Here is a 25,088-nt window from a genome sequence, read left to right on the forward strand (position 1 = left end):
TTTTTTACGTCATTTGCACTCTCTCCTGTTTCTTCATTGACTCCAGTCAGTCTTATGTTATTCTTCTTTGCATTGTCCAGCAGCTGGTGGATTGATTTCTCATGTTCCCTTATAATTTTAAGCAATTTTTCTTTTCCTGATGATTGCTTGCAATCTTATCTTCTATATCTGAAATTCTGTCCTCACATTGGCTCATTCTGCTGTGTAGACTTTCAATGGAGTTTTTCATCTCCTGGTGTTCTATTTGCATCTTTTTCATGGATTCCATTTGTTTCCTTTGTTGGGATTCCATCATTTTCCTGAGCTCCTCTCTAGATTTGTTGATCATGTCTTGCACTAGGAGCACAATTTCTCCTGTTATCTGAGAAAGTATTTCTGATTTCATTTTTTCCAGATCCCCTTTTGTTGCCAGTTCAGTGGGTCCAGGTGGTTGGCATCAGAATTTTCCATCTCATTTCCCTATGAGGTTGCTGTAGGTGATCTGGAAGTCTTGTTTTGAGACTTACTTACGTGTTTTCTCATTTTGACTCGGGGGGCCGGTGGGTGCTGTTGATGCCCACGCGGCTCGCCTCCTCTGATCTGGGAGAGGTGGGACAGGGGCCAGGAGTGGTAGTAGGGATGGTGGCTCTGAAGCCCCTTCCTGTGGACCAGGAGTAGGGGGATGGTGACTCAGAATTCCCTACCTCTGGTCTGGAAGCCGTGGGATGGATGGTGGCTGGGAAGCCCCTTCCTCTGGACCAGGAGCAGTGGGGTGGCAGCTCAGAAGCCCCTACCTCTGGGCCGTGAGCAGAGGGATGGATGCTGGCCCGGATGCCCCTTTCTCTGGGCCGAGAGCGGCAGGAGGAATGCTGGCTGGGAAGCCCCTTCTTCTGGACCAGTAGCAGTGGGATGGCAGCTCAGAAGCCCCTACCTCTGGGCCAGGAGTCGGGGGATGGATCTTCATTGAAGAATTTAAACAGTAGTGGCAGTAGTTCCTCTCTAAATGCCCTGTAGAATTTGGCAGTGAAGCCAGGAGGACCCAGGCTTTTCTTAGTTGGTAAGTTTTTAATTACGTTTTCTTTTTTTTTTTTTTTTTGGTACCGGGGATCAAACTCAGGTCCTTGCGCTTGCAAGACAGGTGACAGAATTTAATTACCTTTTCAATTTCATTGATTGATACTGGGTTATTTAGAATTTTTAAGACTTCTTTCTTAAACTTTGGTAATTCATATGTATCTAGGAATCTGTCCATTTCTTCATCTTATTGCTCAAAGTAGGTATTGATCCTCTGGATTTCTGCTGGATCTGTTGTAATTTCATCCTTTTCATTCCTAATTGCATGGATTTGGGCCTTTTCTTTCCTTTTTCTGATAAGGTTGGCTAAGGGTTTGTCAATTTTTCTTTTCTTTTGAAGAACGAACTCTTGGCTTCATTTATTTTTTTGTATCATTCCCTTAGTCTCCATTGCATTGATTTCTGCCCTGATCTGTATAGTTTCCTCCCTTGTATGAGCTGTGGATTTGTCTTGCTCTTCTTTTTCTGGAAGCTTAAGGCTCAGCATCAAGTTGTTTAATTGGGCTTGCTCTGTTTTCCTAATATGAGTATTCACTGCTATGAATTTCCCTCATAAGACTGTTTTCACTGTGTCCCATAGATTCCGCTATGTAGTATTGTTGTTATCATTTAATTGTAGTATTTCTTCATTAATTTCCTCTGTGACCCATTGGTTATTCAGAAGTGTGTTGTTCATTTTCCATGTGACTATGAAATTCTTGCTGTTTCTTTTGCTAGTGATCTCCAATTTTATCGCACTATAGTCTGATAATATATAGGGGATAACTTCAGTTCATTTGCATTTACTTAAAGATGTTTTATGAGTGAGTGTGTCATCTATTTTGGAGAACGACCCTTGTGCAGGTGAAAAGAATAATGTGTATTCTGATTTTGTGGGTTGGAACACTCTGTAAACATCTGTTAAGTTCATTTTTTCAAAAGTTTGATTTAGTTCTAGTATTTTATTGCTTATTTTTTGTCTAGTTGATCTATCTCTTTGCAATAGTGGGGTGTTGAGGTCCCCTACTACTATTGTATTAGTGCTTATATGATTTTTCATGTCTGTTAGTATTTGTTTTATATAGTTGGGTGCACTAGTGTTTGGTGCATATGTTTTTATGATTGTCATCTCTTCCTTTTGGATTTTTCCCTTTACCATGTAGTTTCCTTCTTTGTCTCACTTAATTAGTGTTGGTTTGAAATCCACTTGCTCTGCAAAGAGGATAGCTACTCTTGCTTTTTTCTGGGTTCCTGTCGCATTGAGTATTGTTTTCCACCCTTTAATTTTCAGTCAGTGAGTTTCTTTTTTATTAAGTGTATTTCTTGTATGCGGCCTATTGTTAGATCTTGGTTCTTGACACATTCTGCCACTCTATTTCTTTTGATTGTGGAATTGAGACCATTAACATTGATGGTTATAATTGATATGTATTGACTTATTGTCATGACTTTTTCTTTTTGTTTAATTCTCCCCCTTTGTATTTAATTTCTTGTTGTGCTCGATGGATTCATTCTGCTGGGCTTCCTGAGGTTGTGATCCTTGTTGTCTTTTCCTAGGATGTTGTCTAAAATTGTTTCGAGTTCTGCTTTGGTATTCATAAAGTTCTTAAGGTGCTCTTTGTTATGAAAGCATTTTATTTCTCCATCAAGTTTGAAAAATATTTTTGCAGGTTACATCAATCTGGGTTGGAGGTTGTTTTCCTTTAGCGCTTAAAATACATCACTCCAAGCTCTTCTTGCCTTGAGGATTTGTGTTGAGAAGTCTGCTGTGATTCTGATGGGCTTTCCTTTGTATGTGATTTGTTTCTTTTGTCTAACTGCTTGTAGAATTTTGTTCTTCTGTTGGGTTTCTGTAATCTTAACTATTATATGCCTCTGTATAGGTTTTTTTTTTTTGATCAAGGCTAGTTGGAGTCCTATATGCCTCACTTATCTGTATGTCAAGTTTTCTTCCCCTGCTTGCAAAGTTTTCTGCCATGACTTATGTGAACAGTTTTTTATATCATCTGCATTCTCTCCTGTTTCTTCACTGACCCAAATCAGTCCTGTGTTATTCTTTGCATCATCTAGCAGCTGCTGGATTAATTTGTTGTGGTCCCTCACTATTTTTTTTGTTTTGTTTTGTTTTGTTTTGTTTTGTTTTTTTGGTACGGGGGATCAAACTTGAGTCCTTGCACTTGCGGAACAGGCGGTGGAACCACTGAGCCAAATTCTCGGCCCCTGTCAGTTACTACTTCTAAGAAATTTTTGTTTTCCTTGTCGCTAATTCCAATTTTATCTTCTATATGAAATTCTGTGCTCAAAATGGCTCATTCTGCTGCATAAACTTTCAATTGAGTTTTTAATCTCCTGGCAATCTGTTTGCATCTGTTTTATGGATTCCGTTTGTTTCCTATGTTGGGAATCCATCATGTTCTTCAGCTCCTCTATTTTTTTATCTGTGTCCTCTAGATTTATTAATCATGACTTACACTATGGGCACAGTCTCTGCTGTTATGTGTGAAACTATTTCTGATTTCATGTTTTCCAGATCCTCTTTTGTTGCTAGTTCAGGGAGTCCAATCAGTGTTTGATCCCGTTTCCCTTTGGGGTTGCTTTAGGTTAACGTCTGGTTTTGAGACTTGTTTACATGTCTTTTCATTTCAATGTAGGGCCAGTGTGTGCTGCTCACGCCCCTGCACCTCACCTCTTTAGGGTTGGAGGCAACAGTAAGGTGGCCTGCAAGCCTCCTCCTGGGAGCTCAGGGCAGTTCACCTTGTCTGTGCTGGGGGCAGAGGTACGGTGGCCTGAAATCCTCATGTAGTGCCAGTATTAACAAAGGTAAATTGAATTGTCTAGGTTCTGTTTGCATAATCATCATTAGCCCATAATGCCTATGTTTTTGTCCTATGCTACACTTATTTGGGTATAGATGTTCCTCACCTTATGACCATATTATGTCCCAGCAAAACCATTATAAATTGAAAATATTTTAAGTGAAAAATTCATTTAAAACACTTAATATGTCAAGTATCCTGTCTTAGCCACACACACACACACACACACACACACACACACACAAACACACAGCATGGGTTATTTCTCGTGAGCCTATGTCTGTCTGGGGGGCTGTTGTCACTTCTGTTGCTGCTTGCATCACCAGGGGCTAGTATTCTATGTGTTGTTACCACTAGCTCGGGAAAAGATCCAAAATTGAAATACCAAATATGGTTTCTAATGAATGCATGTATCACCTCTGCTTCTTGGTAAAGTTGGAAAAAAAAATCATAATTTGGGAACTATGTTTAGGATGGAAATCTGGCTCAATGAAAGTAATAGATTAAACAAATAATTTTATATTAAAATCCATAACATTAAAGTAATAGCATTTTTAACTTTAAAATGACCAGTCCTGACAAAAGAGAGCGCCTTATCTCCTTATTTAAGGAATAAATTCTCTGAATGAAACCTCAACTTCTTGCAATTTATAAGATCTTTTCTTGATTTGAAAATCTGAATCTTTTGAGTTTTTATGGTAAAATGAATACCTCATCATCTCTTCAGATGCTGTATCTTTAAACTTCATGAAGAGCATTTAGACTGCATTGTTTAGGCTTATTTTTAGTATGTTTCTGTTGGACCTGTAGAACCAACTCCTGCATTGTTGACTTTTCCTTTCTTGGCCCAGAGAGAGCCTTTCTAAGTAGACTTGAAGTTTGCCCTGAAAAGAGTCCATTATTACTGTTTAAGATAAATTTGATAAATGTATTTTTAAAAAATATATAGTAAGAGAAATTCACATTTTTGTTGGCTTAGGATCATTTAATTGCCTAAGGTAATTCATTTAAGGTAACCTTAACAATTTGCTTGTCTGCATTAACCTTATGGCTACCTACTGTAAACTAAGATTTGGGATGAAAGACTATTTAAGATTTTGTTTATTGTTTTTAATAATTCCGAAGCATTTACTGAAGCCTTGAATCAGTTGAGGCATTTAATAAAAGTTGAATAGAGTAATAAGACATTCAGTTTCTTACAAAAGTTTTCTGGCTTTGTGGAGTTCAATCTAGTAGAAGAGGCAGTAATGCAAATTATTACGCTCTTCCCTTGTACTGACTTCTTACTCTGCTGCCAGCTGTTTGTTTACATGTAGAACTAGACTATTTGAATGTCAATACTCTCTTGAGAAATTATTCAGTTTACCTGTAATGCAGAATCTTCATTTGGAAAATGGGAATAATAGCAGATTCTACTGCTATGAATTAGGACCATTAAGATTTTGTTGACAACAAACCCAGGTCCAGAACATTGGATCATTTTGTGCTTCAGATGAAATACCAGCACTGTGCTGTGATCTTTGGCAACCAGGAAGTAGCATAAAAGAAAGGTGAGCTGGATTATTTGAGGGGAACTAGGAGGCACCTAGCAGGTGGTAGGCAGAATACAGTAATGGTCCCCCAAAGATAATCCTAATGCCTCCAGCCTGTGATTGTGTTACTTTATGTGGCAGAGGGGCTTTGCAAAGTAATTAAGTTCAGGTTCTAGTGATGGAAGATGATTTGTATTGCCCTAGGGTAGTGAAAAGCAGTATCCTTATCAGAATAGGAAAATCAGAGTGTCAGAAAATAAAGATCAGAGTGCTAATTGCTGTAAGTGGGCCAGGGTCCAGGGCAGGTGGGCTGCCTCCCGAAGGTGGAAAGCTGAGGGATATGTCCTCCCTGGAACCTGCCGAGGGGTGCAGCCCTATTTTGACATCTTGATTTTAGCCCTGTAGGTCTATATTAGACTTCGGACAACTATAAGATGATACATTTGTATATTTATATTGTTTTAAATTACTAAGTTTATGGTAATTTCTAACAGCTATAATAGGGAACCAATTTAGCTGCAAAGGATAAATGATGCCAAATAGCTATATCAAGTAGCCAGTCCTTCCTTTGCATGTAAATAATTAAACTATGCACCATTTTCTCCTTAGGCCTGTTTTATAATAATATATTTTTATATTGGGTTCTTTTCTTTTTTTCTCCTTTTTTTTCTGGTACCAGGGGTCAAACTCAGGACCTTGTGCTTGTGAGGCAGGTGCGGTGCCACTGAGCTAAATCCCGGGCCTATATTGGGTTCTTTATAACCACAGTTAACCATATTTTGCTTTGCATAGTAATTATTTACATAACCATTTTATTTTTACCACTGAGTATAAGTTTGATGGCAGAAGGGTCTTATTCCTATTCATCTTTGTTTTCCTCCATTGTAGCACCAAGTGGTGGTGTTATCTTTTAGATCTAAGATCATAGAGCCTCAGGTGATTGGATTATGGGGTCATTATAGCTGACTTGCTGTAAGGTGGCTGGAAGAGGTGGGTCACTATGGGGGTGAATCGGAAAGGCGCAGCTCCCTTCCTGGGCCCCCCCTTGAGTCTCTCTGCTTCCTGGCTGCCATGAAGTGAGTAGCTTCTCCTCTGCGGTGCTGTTACTTCTCTGGAGCCAGGCAACCAGGTACTGAAACGTGAACCAAAATAAATCTCTGCTTTTTTAGGTTGTGGGTGTCAAGTATTGTGTCCCAGTGACAAGAAAAGTGACTTAAGATAAATGGTGTTATATAATAGTGTCTGTTTATAAAAACATAGACATAGAGATAGAACGCTACTTCCTTGTCCTAAGTTCAAATTTTGAAAAAAGTCATGTAATTCCAGTGTGTCTCTCTTTATTCACCTCTAAAACAATGCTAAAAAAGTACCTTATGTTACCATGAAAATGAAGTCTGACATTTTGTAAGCTACGGCATTAAAGAGTCTGTTACTTATATTCCTTAACTACGCCATTAAAGAGTCTGTTAGTTACTTATATTCCTTAATTTAAATGCAGAAAGATATACAGTTTGAAATACATATGTTTTGCAATGATTAGCATGATAATAAATCTTGTTTATATTCTTAAAGGGAGCTAGATAACAAAATGTATTTTTTTAAAAAACACAGGACACAAGTCTTGATATTTATTTCATAAAGCCAAACCTTAAAAATGAATGATTAATATAAACCTTTGTATTGTATGCCAGAGGGATCTCTAATATCTTTGAAGCTCTGTTAATTTAAGAAATGTCAATTATAGGTAAAGGCAGTGTTTTTTCTTTGGCATCAGTAGCATTAATAATATATTATAAGAATAATTCCCAAAGATCAGGCATTTTGTAGTTATATACATTTTCCTACTGTGCCACCAAAGTAGTTACTATAGACCAGTGATTAGCTATGTACTTTAGTGTGTTAAGTCAGTCTCCAAATTTTAGTTTGAGGATCCTCTCTTAGCAGCTTACTATGTTAGTTAGTCCTGTCAGGAAACAGATAGCACGTTGAAAAGGGGCTGATTAAAGAGAATTTACTGCAGGGACTATTTATGAGGTATAGGAAGGACTAAGGTAAACCAGCAGGGTACAGTGTAACATCCTGGGGTTAATGGCTAGCAATAGTGAGAGTCTTCACTGTAGTAGGATTGAAGGGAGGGGGTGTGAGGAGTAGAGGCAGTTACCAAATGCTTCAGGGAGAGAGCCCCTCACAGGAATGCACACTTCGGTGGTACATGAAAAATGCTACCAAGGAGGCTGTGGTGCGAATGTCCCCTCCTCTTGCAGGTGCTTCCTGTTGGCTAAAGCACAGTTAGAAGCCAGGGCCAAGGGAGTCTGGTTGATGTAGTCTACAGGTCAGCCTCTTGAGGACACAGAGTTGGGTAGACACTGACAGAGTAGATTTATGGGACAAAAAGAGACAACCCGGGTCCCAGAACTATGCTTTCTGGCTTGGAAGTCTGTGCTCTTTCTACAGTAACACCTTTCCTATTACAGCTAATCCTTCCTGCTCACCGTTCTTCACATAATCACTTAATAAACTTTTTAACTTACTGTTTTCTATAGAATAGGGGAAGTTTTTAGCTTGTTAGGTTACTATTACATAAACAGTGGGATTAAAGAGCAATATTTGAAAGTTAAAAGCCAAAGACGCTGCACTGTGGTGAGTAGCATAGTGCCACCTTAGTTGCTTTCCTGATGTAGAGCAGGAGAGACAAAGGGATAACAGCTAGAAGAAGGCAGCAGAGATTAGAGATGAAAGTTAACTGTTGTACTTAAGACATGGTCACCAAAAGAATCTGCAAGTACATTTATAATTATAGTTTTCACCTAGTCATTTAAGTTATGCAGAATATTTTGCTAATTTATGTTTACATTTTGCCAAACATATTGCACTTGAGTTGAATTACATATATTTGATGTGAATAATCTCTGTCTCTTTCAGAAATAGTTGTTGCAGAAAGTGTGGTTGTTATAAAGAAATTACTGCAAATGCAACCTGCACAACATGGTGAAATTATTAAACATATGGGCAAACTCTTGGACAGTATCACTGTGAGTATCTTTGAGGAGACATTTGCTGAGTTCTCCTGAATTTTACATAGTAAATTATAGTCTTGTTAAAATAAATGATCGTGTTCAAATGTAGTAGTTAAGAGAGCCTAGTATCTGCATCCAAATTCTGGTTCTAAGATTTCTTCTGTTTATGAGGGGATTACAGATCTGAAAAGGACAAAGGACAGAATGAACCCTGCAATGTTGGGTTTGAATTCAAGAGAGTAATGTTTGCTTCATAGGTTTTTATGTAGAGATAGCTAGTAGCTAGATGTTACATGAAAGTCTCTCTCATACATATACGAATATGTGTGTGTTTGTATGGCTCTGAACTGATTTATGTGTCACATATGAGTGTGTAAATGAGTGTACAAACATCTATATCCCAGGGTTGTGCTTTAAGCATTGGTAACACAATACCCCAGTACCAATGAGCATACCTCATGCAAAATCTTGTTTTATTTATTATTGAGATACAATTTCATACCATAAAATTTACCTTTTAAAGGTTGTAATTCATTAGGTTTTGGTATATTCATAAGGTTGTGTAACTATCACCACTATGTAATTGCAAAACATTTTCATTACTCAGAAGAAAAAAATAAATCCCATACTCCAAACCCCTTAGCCTCCTTACCTCTGTTCTCCGGCCACCACTAACCTGCTTACGGTCTCTGCAGATTTGCCTATTCCAGGTATATCATATAAATAAAATCATATAGTATGTGGACTTTAATTTCTGGCTTCATTCATTTAACATGTTTTTAAGGTTCATGCATGTTGTAAGATGTACTAGTACTTTGTTCCTTTTCATAGTAGATCTTGGTTTTAAAATACATTCTGTACTTAGAGAAATGGCTGATTTAAGAGCTGGCATAAAAAAGAACAAGTCAAATTTAGAATATCTTATTGTACAAATAAATGCAAGGAAGTGCTTACAAAATTATAGAGACATATAAGAAGGATGTAAGAGCCAGCATGTGGGGGAATGGGGTTCCCATTGGCCAATTTCAGCAATAAAATAAATGATAGTAAAAGGATTATAACTTATTGAATATAAGAATCCTTAAGTCCACACTGAATAGACAATGGATGGATGGATGAATAGAGGAGAAGGGGGAGCTCTTCCTTATAGGTCAAGAAAGCTAATAAATGTAGACGGAATGATAGGATTAGAATATTATCGTCTGCCGCCATCACAGTTTTTAGTCAGGTAAGAATTATTAACAGATGCCAAAAACTAGCAGGTGAAAATTTGCAAATGACAGTATAGTCTTAAAGTATAACTTCATAAACTACTTCTTAATTACAGAGGTTCAAATAGTGACATATGATGGAGAAACATGACAGACACCACTTTAACCAAGTGAACATAATGAACCCTACCTGTATTGAGATCATGTACTTTCTTATAGGATACAATGAAAAGAAGTCAGCATTAAGGCTATTGTGTGCCTGCCCAAAATGAATGGTGTGGATCTAATCATTAGGAAGTAGGAGAAAAACCAGTGCAAAAATGTTGATGTTATGAGATGCAAAGAATAACTCAGATAGTTTTTCATATTAAAAGAAACTGAAAGGACATGACAATACTATGCAACATACAATTTGGAGTTTTCTTCTGCCATAAAGCATATTGTAGGGACAGCTGACAGAATCTCAAAATCTAGTGGTGGGGATTTAGCTCAGTGGTTCTGCCACCTGCTTTGCAAGCGCAAGGACCCGAGTTTGATCCCCGATACAAAAAAAAAAAAAAAATCTCAAAATCTATAGATTAGGCAATACTGATTTAGTTTAATATCCTGATTTAAAAACTATTCTGTTGTAGTTATATAAGAGCATTTCTTTTTTAAAGGAAATTTACATGGAAGTATTTTGGAGTATAAGGCATGTCTACGACTTTTATTGATTAAGAAAATGAAATGTGAATGTATACCTAGAATAATAACTAACACAAGGTTAGTAAAATGTTCATATTGGGGAATTTGGTTGAAGGATATCCAGAAATTCTTGGAATTATTCTGTAAATCTGAAATTATGTAAGAATTAAATTTGGAAAGTATTAATCCTGAATCTGTCCCTTCTGGCTCTGTGTCCTTACATTAAAATGTTGGTTCCTAACCTTTCCTATCTGCAAAATTTTGGTAGCGAAAGAACCTGTGCTATGGTATTGTTAAGTATTCCATTAGGTGATACATATGATGCTCTTAGCAAATAGGCTGGCAGGCCTCTAGTGGTGCTGCCTAAGGGTTTGTCCTACTTCATGCTCTTCTCTTCTGAACTAAAGTTTCTGAATAAATTATCGGAAAATAATTTTATTTCCTTACTTTAGTCTCACTCTTCAACCCATCACAGTCTGATTTTGACTCCCCACTGCTCCACTAATTCTGTTTTTCCTGAAGTTATTGCCTCTTCTTATTAAATCCAGTCGGTAATTTTCTGTTCCTCTGTTGCTTGATCTTTTGTTAGCTCTTGGCTTCACTAATCACTTCTCTTTTGAAACATTTTCCCTTTGTAAGTAGTTTTTGTTACATACTTTCCTGATTTTTCTTCATCTCCTCAGCCATTTTCTTCCCCATTGTATTTGCCTTTTACTATGCCTATCACTTGGGTGTTGGTGTTTTTTATTTGTTTTGTTGGTTTTGGTTTGGTCTGGTTGATCTCCCCTTAGCCTCCCCTAAGTGCTGGGATTATGGGCATCACCACCATACTTGGCTTTGAGTGCTGATTTTAAATTTTGCCAACTAAAGTTCTGTTATGAATAGAGTAGTAGTTTATAGAGGAGTGATTTCCTTCTTTGAACATGGGATAGTTGTATAGTTCAAGGTAATAAATGACTAAATTGAGAGCCTACTAATGAAGACCAAGTTTTAAGTATCTCTGGTGGCAAATTTTCATTCCCTGAGGGAATTATTAAAGCTTGCAGGGCAGTTCTACATTTATTTTAAAGGTTAGAATGACAAAACTAAAAAGTTGCTTAGCGCCTGAGATTCTACCACCTCTTACCAGAGAGTTGCTTTCTCTTGATACTTATTTTTATTGTTGATTCTAAGAATCAAAGCCAGAATTTCTTAAAAGTATTGTGTATTATGAAGGGGTTAGAGTGAATTTGAAAACCAGATGACTTGTTTAAATTTAGTGTCTTCCTTTTACTAGCTTTGTGAACTAAGTCAAATCACTTCGTGTTCTGATTTTGTCATATGTAAAATGAGGACTATTATAGTAGCTACTTTATACCGCTATTTGCAAGGAATAAGTGAACCAATATATGTGTAATACTTAGAACATTGCTTAGTATAAGCTGTATCAAAGTTAGGTTGGGTGTTTTCAAAGATGAACTTTATGATAAGATGGAAAATCTGTAAGTTTCCATGTAGCCATGTTTATATTTTACTTATCTATTTAATGTAATTCCTATACTGTTATCATTTGCCAGGCACTATTTATTCTGAGCACCTTCAGTACATAAGTCATTAATTTTAATGACAATCCTATGAGGTGGATTCTATTAATATTCCCATTTTACATATGAGAAAACTGAGGTAAGAGATTAATTTGCCCAAGATCACACAGTAGGTCTGTTTTCTTAATGAGTATGATATATCTTGTTTCCATTTATAATCTTTTAAAAATTATTTTATTTTTAATTCTCACATGTTAATTCTGTGTATTTATGGAGCAGTCTGTGTTTTGCATTTGTTGACATGCCTATTGAGTGACCTGGCCAGGATTTTGTTACTACTCCTTTTGCTTCCCAAAAGTCATTGATAGATTTGGGAATTAGGTTGATGTAGTCCATATTTGCCCAAATATAGAATAGATGTTTGACATTATTTGGGTTTTTTTTGTTTTGTTTTGTTTTTGGTACTGGGGATTGAACTCAGTTCCTTGCGCTTGCACAGCAGGTGGCAGAACCACTGAGCTAAATCCCCAGCCCCCCCCCCATTTTTTTTTTTTTTTGGTACCGGGGATCGAACTCGGGTCCTTAGCTTGTGAGGCAGGTGATGGAACCACTGGATGTTTGACATTATTTAAGTCATTGTTAAGTAACTGTTGATGGAAAATAAGAAGGTAAACTATTTTCTTCATAGGTGAGCATTCCTATCCACTGAGCAACGATTTCCTTAGTATATTGAGACATGGTAGCAACCACAAATACCTCCTACACATATATAGTAACTCCTATAGAAATGGTTCAGCCGGCTTTAAGAATCACTTCCCTAACCAACAGCTAATGAGTGAACACAGAATACTTTGTCTAGAAAGACAAAGGTTGGCGATACACACAATATATGTATGGATTGTACACATAATTCATTGTATAGTGATATCATTGTAAAGAATTTCTAACAAAATGCTAAATGAGAACTTTTGAAAAAGAAGGGGGGCAAAATATAAGGGAAATTCTAGTTTAGAACTGAAAACACTAAATAATCTTAGGAATACTTATGAATGGGATGAGATGGAGGTCAGAATAAAAAGACTGAAGGTTTCATGAGAGAAAGAGAGTGGAGGGAAGTGAAATTATTGTAATAGTCTCATGTTGTACAGAGAAGTAGTTAAGTAAAAGATTACTTTGGTGAAAACTAGGGTTTGGTGAGAGAAATAGTTAATATCTGTTTTTCAAAAAATGATAGAAAAGAATGTGATTATAAGAAAATGGAAATGTGGAGTTGTGTATCCCCAAACTTTTGTGCAAAACTTAAATAAAACTTATGCTAGTATGTTCTAATTTTGTTAGAAAGAAGCAATTATAAGTGTTAAGGTTTCAGGAGAATGTAGCTATTTGTACATAAAACCTGACAGTGTGTGTGTGAGACCTATTTTAGGCAAACTTCAGATTTTTTTAGAAGGAAAGTTTGTCATATTTAACTGTATCCCTGTCTTGAGCTACAGTATATTTTTGATTGCACTGACTTTCTCCACACTGGTTGTTGGAATATTAACCAAGCAAATATTTTCTTACAGATCTGTATAGTAAAGTTTAATTTCCTTGCCTTTTCCCTTTTCTTTTCTCCTTCCTTTCCTGTTCCGTTTCTTTCCTGGTATTGTTGTATCGGGAAACAAACCCCAGGGGTGCTCTGCTACTGCATTATGTCCCCACCCTTACCTTCCGCTCCACTTTGAGACAAGGTCTCACTAAGTTGAGCTGGCGGGCCTCAAATTTGTGATCCTCCTGCCTCATCCTCTGAGGTACTGAGATTATAGAACATTACAATCTCAGGTAGCTGAGATTACAGACGTTCACCACACCTAGTAACATTTGTATTTTGATTTGTTTTTGTCATAAATTGGCCATTAATGGAATACAAAATAATGATGGGAATTCCAGATTTGCAAAAGTAAAAAATGAAACAAATAGCAAGTTTACCAATAGTGTGAGAGTGTGTGTGGGTTGCAACGTAATATATTTTAAGAATAATATAGAAGAAATAAAGTCAGATAGGACCAACTGTTTGAATATGAATGGAGTAAGTTTTCTCGGGGATTTTAAGCAGATTTGATCCCCAAAAAGTGACTTTACAGTTAATTAAAAGCACTTAACAAAATAAAAAGGAACATTGTAAAATGAAAAAGGCTACTTTACAATGCAAGTAACAAATTCAAACTTTACACAAAAATGTGGCAGTAAAATAACTATGTAAAGGAAAATCTATTTGAAATGTGAGAAATTGATCAAATACAGTTATTATGGATTTATTTCCTCCCTCCCTCCCTTCCTTTTGAGACAAAGTCTTGCTATCCAGTTCAGACTGGCCTTGAACTCACTATTGTAGCCCAAACTGGCTTTGAACTCCTAGGGATCCTCCTGCCTCAGCCTTCTGACTTCTGAGATTACAGGTGTGAGCCACCATGCCCCACCTGAATAACTTTAGTATACTGTTCTGATAGTAGATATTCATAGTAATTAGATATATAAGTAAGGTCACAGAGAAAGTAAATAATAGAAAAAAAATGATTTGGCAAATATTGCTAAAACCTTGCATCCCTTGAACAGATAATATGCACTTTAAGGGGCATATCCATTGAATGTTTTCAGAAAATCAAGGGAAGCAAGTTATTTCCCCACAAGGATTTTCCCGGAAGGAATGGGCTAGGGAGGTTTTGGTCTCCCACCCAGGTGATTGATGCCTATTTAGAATATCAGTCACTGTTGTTCATCCCTAGGGTGAAGTCATTCCTATTTTTCTTGAAGCCTGGCTTTCAATGAATGTGCCTCTAGCCAGAATTGTCTTCTGTGGTAAGGGCCCAGCCCTTATAGGTCTAACTGCCTATAATATTTATAACCAATTTAGCTCTCTATAATATTACTCTGAAGAGCTATCCCTAATTGAGATTAGGGGAGAAGGGGCATAGTTTTCATCTAGGTGCTTTGAGCTGAGAAGGGTTGATCTAGGGGAGCCTGCAGTCAGGGGCCTTCTCCAAAGAGCTGATATAATAGGACTCAGATAGAAGTCATGCTGTAGTTTAGCAGTTACAAAGTTTTGGTACAAGGTGGATCCAGGTAAAAGGAGTCTAGCACATTTGTCATTGGTTCCATCTGCATGATCACTTGGAGTTTGGCAGCCTCCAGGCAAGAATAAACAAATTTCCCAAGAAATTAGAGCATGTATAATCAAAGCATGAGCATTAGAATGGAAAGGAACGTTGGGGAAAGAGCCAGGTCTAGAAGCTGTTCTTAAGGAACTGAAATATCAATTGTAACCCACTGGCTGTTAGACCCCTTTACTGATGGAAGTTATTTATAAGTCTGATATTTTTGTCATAAGTCTCTCTAGTTTTAGTGGTAAAAAGATGGAGAGTTTGGTGGTTTTGAAGGACAATTTAGCTAAGGAATTTAAAGACCCTCATTGAGCTCTTATACATTCTACTGTAGTTTTTTAGTGACTTTTAACAGTGGTCAGCTATTGGTGTAGCTGGAAACTGCCAGAGGGGGTCAGCGATTAAAGTCCCTTTTTATGTCTAGTTTTATTATTATGGCATTGTTTTTATACCTCTTTTGGTTACACTTTTCTGCTGTATGTTTAAGACCAAGTTAAAGTGAGACCTGTGTTAATTAAAATAACCTCTTGTTGACTATCAAGGTCAGTTAAGTCTCCTGAGGTATTACTTTAGAACCATGTATAGAGACTCTCAGCTCATCTGTCAGTGTCAGCCATCAAAATGGGTCATGGCCTTGTTTGACCATGTTGCTTTCTATGAAAGCATGGGAGATTTTTGCCTCTTACTGACCCTCCTTCTTTGGTTAATGTTGATTCTGTCCTCTGGGGTCAAGAAATCTCCCTGCTTAAGACATTGAGTAACTCACCAAAGTTGTAGGATCTTGTAGGTAAGGTTCCCTTGTGTCCTGGGTCCTCATTGACTTTGGAGGGCCAGGGATGAAATATTGGCTGTCGTCATAGCCCAGTTACCTATGTAGTTCTAGTCTTCAAACTTTTGTTGTTGAATACCCAGAAGAGAAAATCAGTGACATTAGTATTGTAGTGGGAGCAGTGAGCTTAACTATTATAATTTTATGAGGATATCAAGCACTTTTGAAATATAAAATACAGCCAGAGGACTGTTAGTTTTTATCAACCATGGATGTTTTGGTAGTTGAATCTCTGTAGAATGCTAACAGACAACAGTTACAGAGTTTTATAGAGAAAACTTGAGATCAAGAGCCATACATAGTATTTTATTTTATCTTTTTTCCCATTAAGTTTGTTGGTACATTTTCGGTATAAAATACAGTTACATTCATCATTGGGATCGTGTACCATTACATGAGTATCTTGGTTCTTTTTTTTTCCCCCCTTCTCTTGCCCTGCCTTCACCCCCTCCACCCTTCCCTATTTGCAAAGACTTTGTTTCCATTTTTATCCTTTTTTCATATTTTTTCTTTTCCCTTTTTTCCTTTCCCCTACCCCTCCCACTTCCCCTGCACCTTTAGACCTTTTCTTCCTGTTACACAATATCAGTTATACATTTTTTAAATTACAATATCAAGATCTAGGAGACATTACCACAGATTTTACAGAATTTAAAAGGATATAGAAAGCATATTTCAAAAATCTGTTTTGAAATAAATTTGGCAACTTCTAAGAAGTACCTTGGAAGACAAATTAATGAAACTAACTCTGGAGGAAATAGAAAATTTGAATAGCACCTATTAAAGAGAGTATATTCCTAGCTTGAAAACCTACCTATATGACAACAGCAGGCTCATATACATTTTAACTGATAAATTATATCAAACAATTAAAGCAGAAAAAAGAAGGAACACTTCTGCCCTCATTTTAGGAATTCAACATTGTGCTAATCCTAAAACTGGATAAAGATAATAGAAGAAAAAAGTATGTACATAGATAGAAATTTGTTTAACAAAACAAACTATTAGAAGTCAGATCTGGCAGGATGTAGAAAGTGGTTTTGTTTTAGGGATGGCAGTGTTGGTTCAGCATTGGAAGATCCAGCCCCAAAAGTCATCATTTTAACAGAGGAAAGGAAAAAGCCATATGATCCTGTCACTAGTTGGAGAAAAAGTATTGGACTAAATTCTGCAGCTGTTCATGGTAAAAACCATCAGGAGACTAGAAGTAGAACAGAACCTTCTCAACAGATTAAAGACATGTACTCCATACTTCCAGTGAGAATGCCTTATATGAATGGAGAAGATACAATGCTTTCTCCTTAAGGTGGGGAACAAGGGCAGATATGCTTACTCTTTATCTGTCCATTAAACTTTGAAACCTAGGCCCAAACCAAAATAGTCTGGCAATAAAATGACACAATTAGGATAGGATTGGCAAGGTAGAAGTAAAATCTTTATATGTAGATGAAATGATCATCTACAGAGAAAATACTAAGAAATCTCTAGGAGCCCCTAGAACTTGTATTTGAATTTAGCAGGATTAGAAAACACAAGGTATATATAAAAATTCAGGTCTGTGCATACTTGCTATAAATGAAGAATTGGATATTGAAATTTAAAAGTTATGTAGGAGTACAAAGGACCTAGAAAAGTTAAAACAAAACCAGTGTCTGAAGACGTTTAGTACCTAATTTTAAGACTTCTTCTAAAGCAACAGTAATCAAGGCAGTGTTGGTGTAAGGAAAGACATATAGATCATTGGAATAAAACAGAGAATCTAGAAATAGAACCACACATGTATGGTCCACTGAGTTTTGAAAGATTATTTAACATTAGCGTTTTACAGAATAAAAACTCAATTCAAGAGCCGTGGAAGAGATAGTGTTTTTAGCAAACGGCACTAGAACACCTAGTATCCGTATATAAAAAATAAACCTCAACTCTTTTTTTCCATACATGAAAATAACTTGAAAGGATCTATGAACCTAAGTAAGAAAGCCTAAAAGTATAAAACTTTAAGAAGAAATTATAAGGGAAAATGTTTACGAATTCAAGGTAGGCAAGAACTACCTAGTATACAAAAGACATGATGTATAAAAGAAAAAAAGATGATAAATAGCCAGTACAGCACAAGGAAAGGTGTGCAACTCTAGAATCAGAAAAATACTAATCAGTACAATAACAAGATTGAATTATACACTCATTAGGGAGATGAAGTTAAAAGTTTCAAAAGCCTTGTCATGACTTTTTCTTTTTGTTGGATTCACCCCCTTTCCTTTTAATTTCTTTTCACGCCCAATGGATTCATTCTGCTGGGTTTCCTGGGGTTGTGATCCTTATTGTCTTTTTCTAGGGTATTATCTAAAATTTTTTGGAGTGCCGGTTTGATATTCATGAAGTTCCTGAGGTGCTCTTTATCATGAAAGTATCTTATTTCTCCATCAATTTTGAAAGATAGTTCTGCAGGGTACATCAATCTGGGTTGGAGGTTGTTTTCCTTTAGGGCTCGAAATATATCACTCCAAGCTCTTCTTGCCTTGAGGGTTTGCATTGAGAAGTCTGCTGTGATTCTGATGGGCTTTCCTTTGTATGTGATTTGTTTCTTTTCTCTCACTGTTTGTAGAACTTTGTTCTTCTATTGGGTTTCGGGAATCCTAACTCTTATACGTCTATGTGTAGAGTTTTTTTGATCAAGGCTAGTTGGAGTCCTACATGCCTCACTTATCTGTATGTCAAGTTCTTTTCCCCTGCTTGGGAAGTTTTCTGCCATCACTTCTGTGAACAGTTTTTTTATGTCATCTGCACTCTCTCCTGTTTCTTCATTGACTCTAATCAGTCTTGTTATTCTTCTTTGCATCATCTAGCAGCTGCTGGATTGATTTCTCATGTTCCTTTACAATTTTAAAGCAATTTTTCTTTTCCTCCTCACTAATTGCAATCTTATCTTCTATATCTGAAATTCTATCCTCACATTGGTTCATTCTGCTGTGCAGAGTTTCGATGGAGTTTTTCATGTCCTGGAAATCTGTTTGCATCTGTTTTATGGATTCCATTTGTTTCCTATGTTGGGATTCCATCATTGTCCTCAGATCTTCTATTTTGTTTATCTTTGTCCTCTCTAGATTTATTAATCATGTCTTGCACCATGAGCAAAATCTTTTCTGTTATCTGAGTAATTATTTCTGATTTCATTTTTCCCAGATCCTCTTTTATTGCCAGTTCAGAGTGTCCAGGTGGTTGAGTATCAGATTATTCCATCTCCTTTCCCTTTGGGGTTGCTGTAGGTGATCCAGAAGTCTGTTTTTGAGGCTTGTTTATGTGTCTTCTCATTTCCACGGGGCGGTGGGGGGATGGCAGTGAGGGAGCTTCCTTCCAGGTGCTAGGACCAGCTCAGCTTCTCTGTCCTAGGAGCTTGGGATTGCAGCTGGGGTGCTTCCTTCTGGGTGCTGGGACCGGCTCACCTTCTCTGCCCTAGGAGCTTGGGATTGTCGTGGGGGAGTTTCCTTTCAGGTGCTGGTATCGGGTTACCTTCTCTTCCCTAGGAGCTTAGGATAGCAGTGGGGGAGCTTCGCTCCAGGTTCTGGGACCAGCTCAGCTTCTCTGCCCTAGGAGCTTGGGATGGTGACAGGTGAGCTTCCTTCCGGGTGCTGGGACCAGGTCCCCTTCTCTGCCCTAGGAGCTTGGGATGGCAGCAGGGGAGCTTCCTTCCAGGTTCTGGGACCGGCTCACCTTCTCTCCCCTAGGAGCTTGGGATGGCAGCAGGGGAGCTTCCTTCCAGGTTCTGGAACCGGCTCACCTTCTCTGCCCTAGGAGCTTGGGATGGTGGTGGGGTAGCTTCCTTCCGGGTGCTGGGACCGGCTCACCTTCTCTTCCCTTGGAGCTTGGGATGGCAGCAGGGGAGCTTCCTTCCAGGTTCTTGGACCGGCTTACCTTCTCTGCCCTAGGAGCTTGGGATGGCGGCAAGGGAGCTTCCTTCTGGGTGCTGGCACTGGCTCAGCTTCTCTGCCCTAGGAGCTTGGGATGAGGGCAGGGAAGCTTCCTTCTGGTTGCTGGGACTGGCTCAGCTTCTCTGCCCTAGGAGCTTGAGATGATGGCGGGGGATCTTCCTTCTGGGTGATGGGACCGGCTCACATTCTCTGCCCTATACATAGTATTTTCACATGACAATCATGATGACATTATTTTGCATCACAGTTAATTGTCCATCTTAGTATCTTTTTAGTCACAGTTCTCTGTTTGATCACAAGATCATAAATAACATAAAACTTTCACCTTATTATCCTTTAATAGGATATCATCTAAGGCATACCAGCCTGTAAATGTAAACTTTTAAGTGTAAACTTATGAACTTACAAGTTCAAAATTTCTAGCCTCTAATTTTCAGTGTGTGACATTGTTTGGACTGTTTGGTGCCTAAGCATTCCTAAGTGTAGTGACACATATATAACATATTACATAAGCTTTAAAAAAAACCTAATATTTAACTGGTAGTTTCATGCTGGGTGGACATGTATCTCTCATCACAAGTAGCTGCAGCACAAGAGAAAGACAGATATCTTGAGTGAAAAAGTTATTACAAACAATCGTGGTTTTATTTCTTAGAAGACCTTAGAAGCCATGAATATATCTTGTACACCATGAATTAACAATAATGACTGTGACAGCTGTATGAAAACCTTTGCCTTTTAATTTGGTTTTGTACCAAGAGCTTCTTTTAATAAAACTTTATTGTTTTCTCACAGAAAAGTTAACCTTTGACCAGTGACCAATGTAGTCAAAATGTTTAGCAGTGTTTCTCCCATAAGGCTATGGAAATTATTGGGGTCCTATTAGTGAACAAAGGCTGGAACAAAATACTTCCCGGCAGCTACTCCTTTATTCACTTCCTGTCCAGAAGTTTCCTTAAATTTAAGGGTCTCCATTTAATTATCTTAACAAATTTTTTAGAGGACCTATGAGAACTAGATAATAACATTTAACACATTATTCTTGACCAGTGAAAGATTCCTGAGTTATTACACGCAGACAGCAATATGCATTACATTTATAAAACCTATCGTGACATCATTTTGATTAGCTGGCAACCTGGGGTGTGGAATCATGTCTTTACCTCTAATGACATCTATAAACCAACTTAAATTATAGGCAAATATTTTTAAAATCCAAAAATGGCAAAAAGAAAAAAAATTGTTGAGCTTAAACAAAACAGCTGCAGGACAGATTGGACAGAAGAAGGCACACATAAGATGATTTGTTTATAAACCAGAATGCACTTGGATATATTTAGCCAAGTCAAATTATAACAACTTTTTAAAGTTTTTAGGCTTGTAAGTATAAATAAGACTAGTTAGAACTTTTTTATAAGTCAGTTAACAGAGATCTCTTTAATAAAAATCAGAATAAAAACCTTTTACACCTGTGAAAGCAAAGACAGTTTTTAAGATGGGCTGTAGGCTGAAGGTTTATCTGATTGGAATATCTAGGTATACAGGCTTTGCATTATTGTTTTGATAACCATAATTGTTGGAGAGTCACAGCTGGTAGCCAAAACTGCTGTTTCCACTAGAGGGCTAGATTGTTAAAAGGTAATTTTAACTATTTCCAGTGGTGGATGCATAGGCCAGGTCTGGGTGTAGAGAGATTCTAGGTGGCATTCTTCAGAGCTAAGTATGGATTCTAAACAATGGGGGAAGAAGGACTGCCAAGGCTCTAATCTATCCTGCTATAGATGTTTACCTATGACAGTTTTTTTCCCATTTTGCCTATGACCCTTGGGCCACACTAAGCTATAGGCCTTTCTTTTTCAGAGCCACAGTTAGCATATCTCTGAGAATAGTGGCCAGCCTGGCAAGATGTCTTGAAGAGAAATAATGAGGAGAGAGGCAGTCCTCTGCATGCTGGGCTGTGCCTATTCTTTAATACCTGTTTTGTTTAACACTGTTATTAAACTCATAAAGTTCCCTGGGAATGTTTTGTTCTATCAGTGAACTTATCTGTGTTATAAAAAATCAGTCAGTCTTCCCTTTGCCATAAAAACCAATCAGCATCATTCTTGAGGGGAGAAGGAAGTAAGAGGAGTTAATCTCTAGTTCTGCCTAAGGGTTAAAAGGCAGATAAACATGGACTAAAATTTTTACATTTGTTTTCAGTAGTTTCAGGATTAAATCTAGACCAGTTTTTTAATATGAGCCAGAGATAAGTGAAGGTCAGTTTCACTCTGGAAATGTACCAAGGAGGGGAAACTCACCATTCTAGAAAGTTGGTGTTGAAATCCAGCAGCCACAGAGGAGAGAATCATCTTTGACCAGACACTGTTGAAAACTATGTATTTCTTGGGCAGGATAGTGGAGAAAGGACAGAACAGTGACTCTAAATATGGCACAAGAACTAAATCCTAACCATCTCAAGTGTGGAAAAATAATTTTGATTAAGCAAATAGTCACAATCCAGAATCTGTGAAACAAAAGCAAACTCTTACCTCCTACCAGTGATCTCGGTAGGAGACCTGGAAATGATATAAGGGAAACCTTCTATGGAAACTTCTGGAAACTCCCAACCTGCCAGATGTCTGACACATTGAGTTTGTGTTCTCTAAAATCAAAGAATGAATTCTAGGAACAACAGATGTTAAGTGTTGGAAGAATTTATTGAAAAATAGGTTCTGTCTAATAGAGACAGAAGGCGGGTGGCCTGGAAAGTGGGTTGCCTGCTGACCCTGCTTCTCCAGGGTGTTTTATTGAGCAAAGGCACAAGGTCAGGTGGGTTCAAGATGGGACAAAACTGTAGTCAACTAGTAAGATTACAACAAGTATGTTACATAATATTGATCCAATGGGAAATCACAAGGTGGATATGAGGTGGGACAAAACTGTGGTCAACCAGTAAGATTACAGCAAGTGTAGTAGCTTAGGTAATACTGATTAAATGTGGTGAGGGCCCAGCCCTGTCTAACTGCCTGTAGTATTTATAACTAACTTAGCTTTCTGCAATACTTTGGCATGTCTTTCATTTGTAGCAAATACTGCTTTTGAAGTAAAGTTCTTCCAAAATAAAATATGCCGTATTGGAGGAATACCCTTAACAGAGTATTACATAATGATTAATGGGACAGGTGGGGATTTCATATCATAAAAGAACAATTGGGACATGTTATTTTGAAAAGTCTCCTATTAAAATGGCACTTTATATACTCCTAGCCCAGATGCCTGATTGGATGCCTGCCTTATCCCACCTTGGTTTGCTGCCCCAACTTAATTTAGGCTTAAGTTTTAATGTATAGCGAGTACAGATGTAGAATACTGGATCTGATTTGCCATTGTTATACAGTTTATTTAGATATCTAGTGACTTCTCTTTGACAAATTTAAATAAATGAAATTGATGCTTTTGCAGGATTTGCTTTAGACTGTTGTACTTCACAGTGTGGTGGTGTTAAAATACAATGGTTTTAAAATTGAGTTGCTTGGTATGTGATCTGTACAATCTTTTGGATATCTTTTATAACTGCTGTGGTGGATGAGGAATCATTATTTGCTTTTGCAGGCAAGTTATTGGGTTAAAATGGCAGTGGAATCTGCCTTCTAGTTGGAGGTTTGAAAAATGCACTTAGCCACTTGCTGAGGGCATCTAAAATAAAAAATCAGGCAAAGTCATTTATAATCCAGTTGTCTTTGAGAATATTGAAAAGCAGGGGTTCATAATGGAAGTATGCTATCATAACATGACTGTGTTTGTGCCTATGTATGTATGTTATTTGTTTGGTTTTAGTTCAGTGTTCCTATTTATTCTGTGTTTGAAAAGATCATGGAGAAATTTTTTTTTTTTTTTTTTTGGTACCAGGGATCGAACTTGGGAACTTGCGCTTGTGAGACAGGGGCCAGAACCACTGAGCTAAATCCCGGGCCTCTCAGGGAGAATTTTTAAATGACATAATTTTCTTATTTGCAGTTTTTCAGTTTCTTTAAATCTTTGAAGATAGTGGTTAGTATAATATCAGTAGTGTACAATTTAGAGTTCTATTAGTTCGATTAAGGAGGGAGGGAGGGCTAGAATCTGAAAATCTTAGGAGTCTGATTCTAGAAAAATGCAAAAAACATTGGCTTTGTCTGTTTCCTAAGCTTTTAAATAAAATGCTAACCAAGTGGTATAAATATATTTATGTTGGTATTATTTCTTGTAGAGAATTTTTCTAAGTTTTACTTTGAAATTTTATTATGTTAGTATTAGAAAATCCCAAATGTTACCCTTTTCATGTCATTATCACTTAGATTTTCATTGTGAACATTAAGATTTATTGATTGTGGTTAGGGATGTAGCTAAGTACAAGAGTACTTGCTTAGCACTTGTGAGGCTCTGGGTTTGATTCTCAGCAATGAAAAAGAAGAAGTCTATTGATTTTTAATTTTTTAAAGAGTTGTATTTAAATAAATGTATTGTGAATACTTAGAGTATTCAAATATTGTTATTTAAATCATAATATATTTGTTAATGTGAACAAAATCTTTTAAAGCCTTACTTTATTTTGGGATTATCTTCAATAGCAAAAGAAAATTATAATTGAGTTACAGAAAAAAATTATTTAAAATGAGGTAATAGATTGTGATATGTTGTAGAATTCTAAGTTTTATACTAGCAACATATGATAAAATATATAAGAAAAATAAACCTGGCATAACTGAAATCTGAGGTTGCTCATATACTCTTATTTAGAAGTACCTTTCATAATGGAAGGAAACTTGAATTGCTCCACACTGGAAAATTTAATGTACCACTCAATTACTATTCTTTAGCCCAATTTAAAATAATAAATTGAGAGTAAGGTCTTAATGCAGTGTAACCTTTGGAACATTAGAAATAACCTCTTTCTTTCCAGAAATCAGTGTACAGTAGGGGCATTAGTTTTATCACACTGCATGAATAGATTTGTAATAGCACTTAGATCTTTTTTCACTATGTAAGTATACTGATTTCTTTTATCTTACTAAACTTATTCTAAGCATTAATTTAAAAATTATATTGTATAATATTATAAAAGATACTTATTTTAAAGTTTTTTGATGACTTTCAGATTTTGGTGAAAGATTAAACTTAGGGTTTTGTTAATATTTTATATTATTTTATGAAATTATTCCTTTGAAAGGATTTAAGATGGTAGATATTTTGATAAAATTTTAGTTATGAAAAAGTAATGTATTCTTTTGTAGTCATACTGTGAAAGGTGTGAAACTATATAGAGTATAATAAGTCTTTGAGAAACTAAAGGGACTTCATAAAAACAGCGTTGTCTTGTGATGCTGCCATTTAATGGTAGCCATCAGCTTTTG

The 25,088-nt window shown here is 36.9% G+C and overlaps 1 protein-coding gene across 3 annotated transcripts in view; it reads left to right on the plus strand.

Annotated features, from left to right (window-relative positions):
- Ap3b1 (adaptor related protein complex 3 subunit beta 1) overlaps positions 1-25,088 on the plus strand; it is a 288,476-nt gene that overhangs the window by 139,854 nt on the left and 123,534 nt on the right. For all 3 annotated transcript variants that reach the window (XR_015447378.1, XM_087201161.1, XM_087201162.1), the window contains exon 14: positions 8,303-8,412. Coding sequence is in view for 2 of the 3 variants with exons in the window: in XM_087201161.1 (XP_087057287.1) it covers positions 8,303-8,412 (110 nt within the window). In the remaining variant the exon portion in view is untranslated. The remainder of the gene's footprint in view (positions 1-8,302; positions 8,413-25,088) is intronic.

The sequence above is a fragment of the Heterocephalus glaber genome, unplaced genomic scaffold (genome assembly GCF_053883595.1).
Source record: "Heterocephalus glaber isolate CG9 unplaced genomic scaffold, H.glaber_assembly_v1.0 deba00001757, whole genome shotgun sequence".
In the NCBI taxonomy this organism is placed as follows: Eukaryota; Metazoa; Chordata; class Mammalia; order Rodentia; family Bathyergidae; genus Heterocephalus; species Heterocephalus glaber.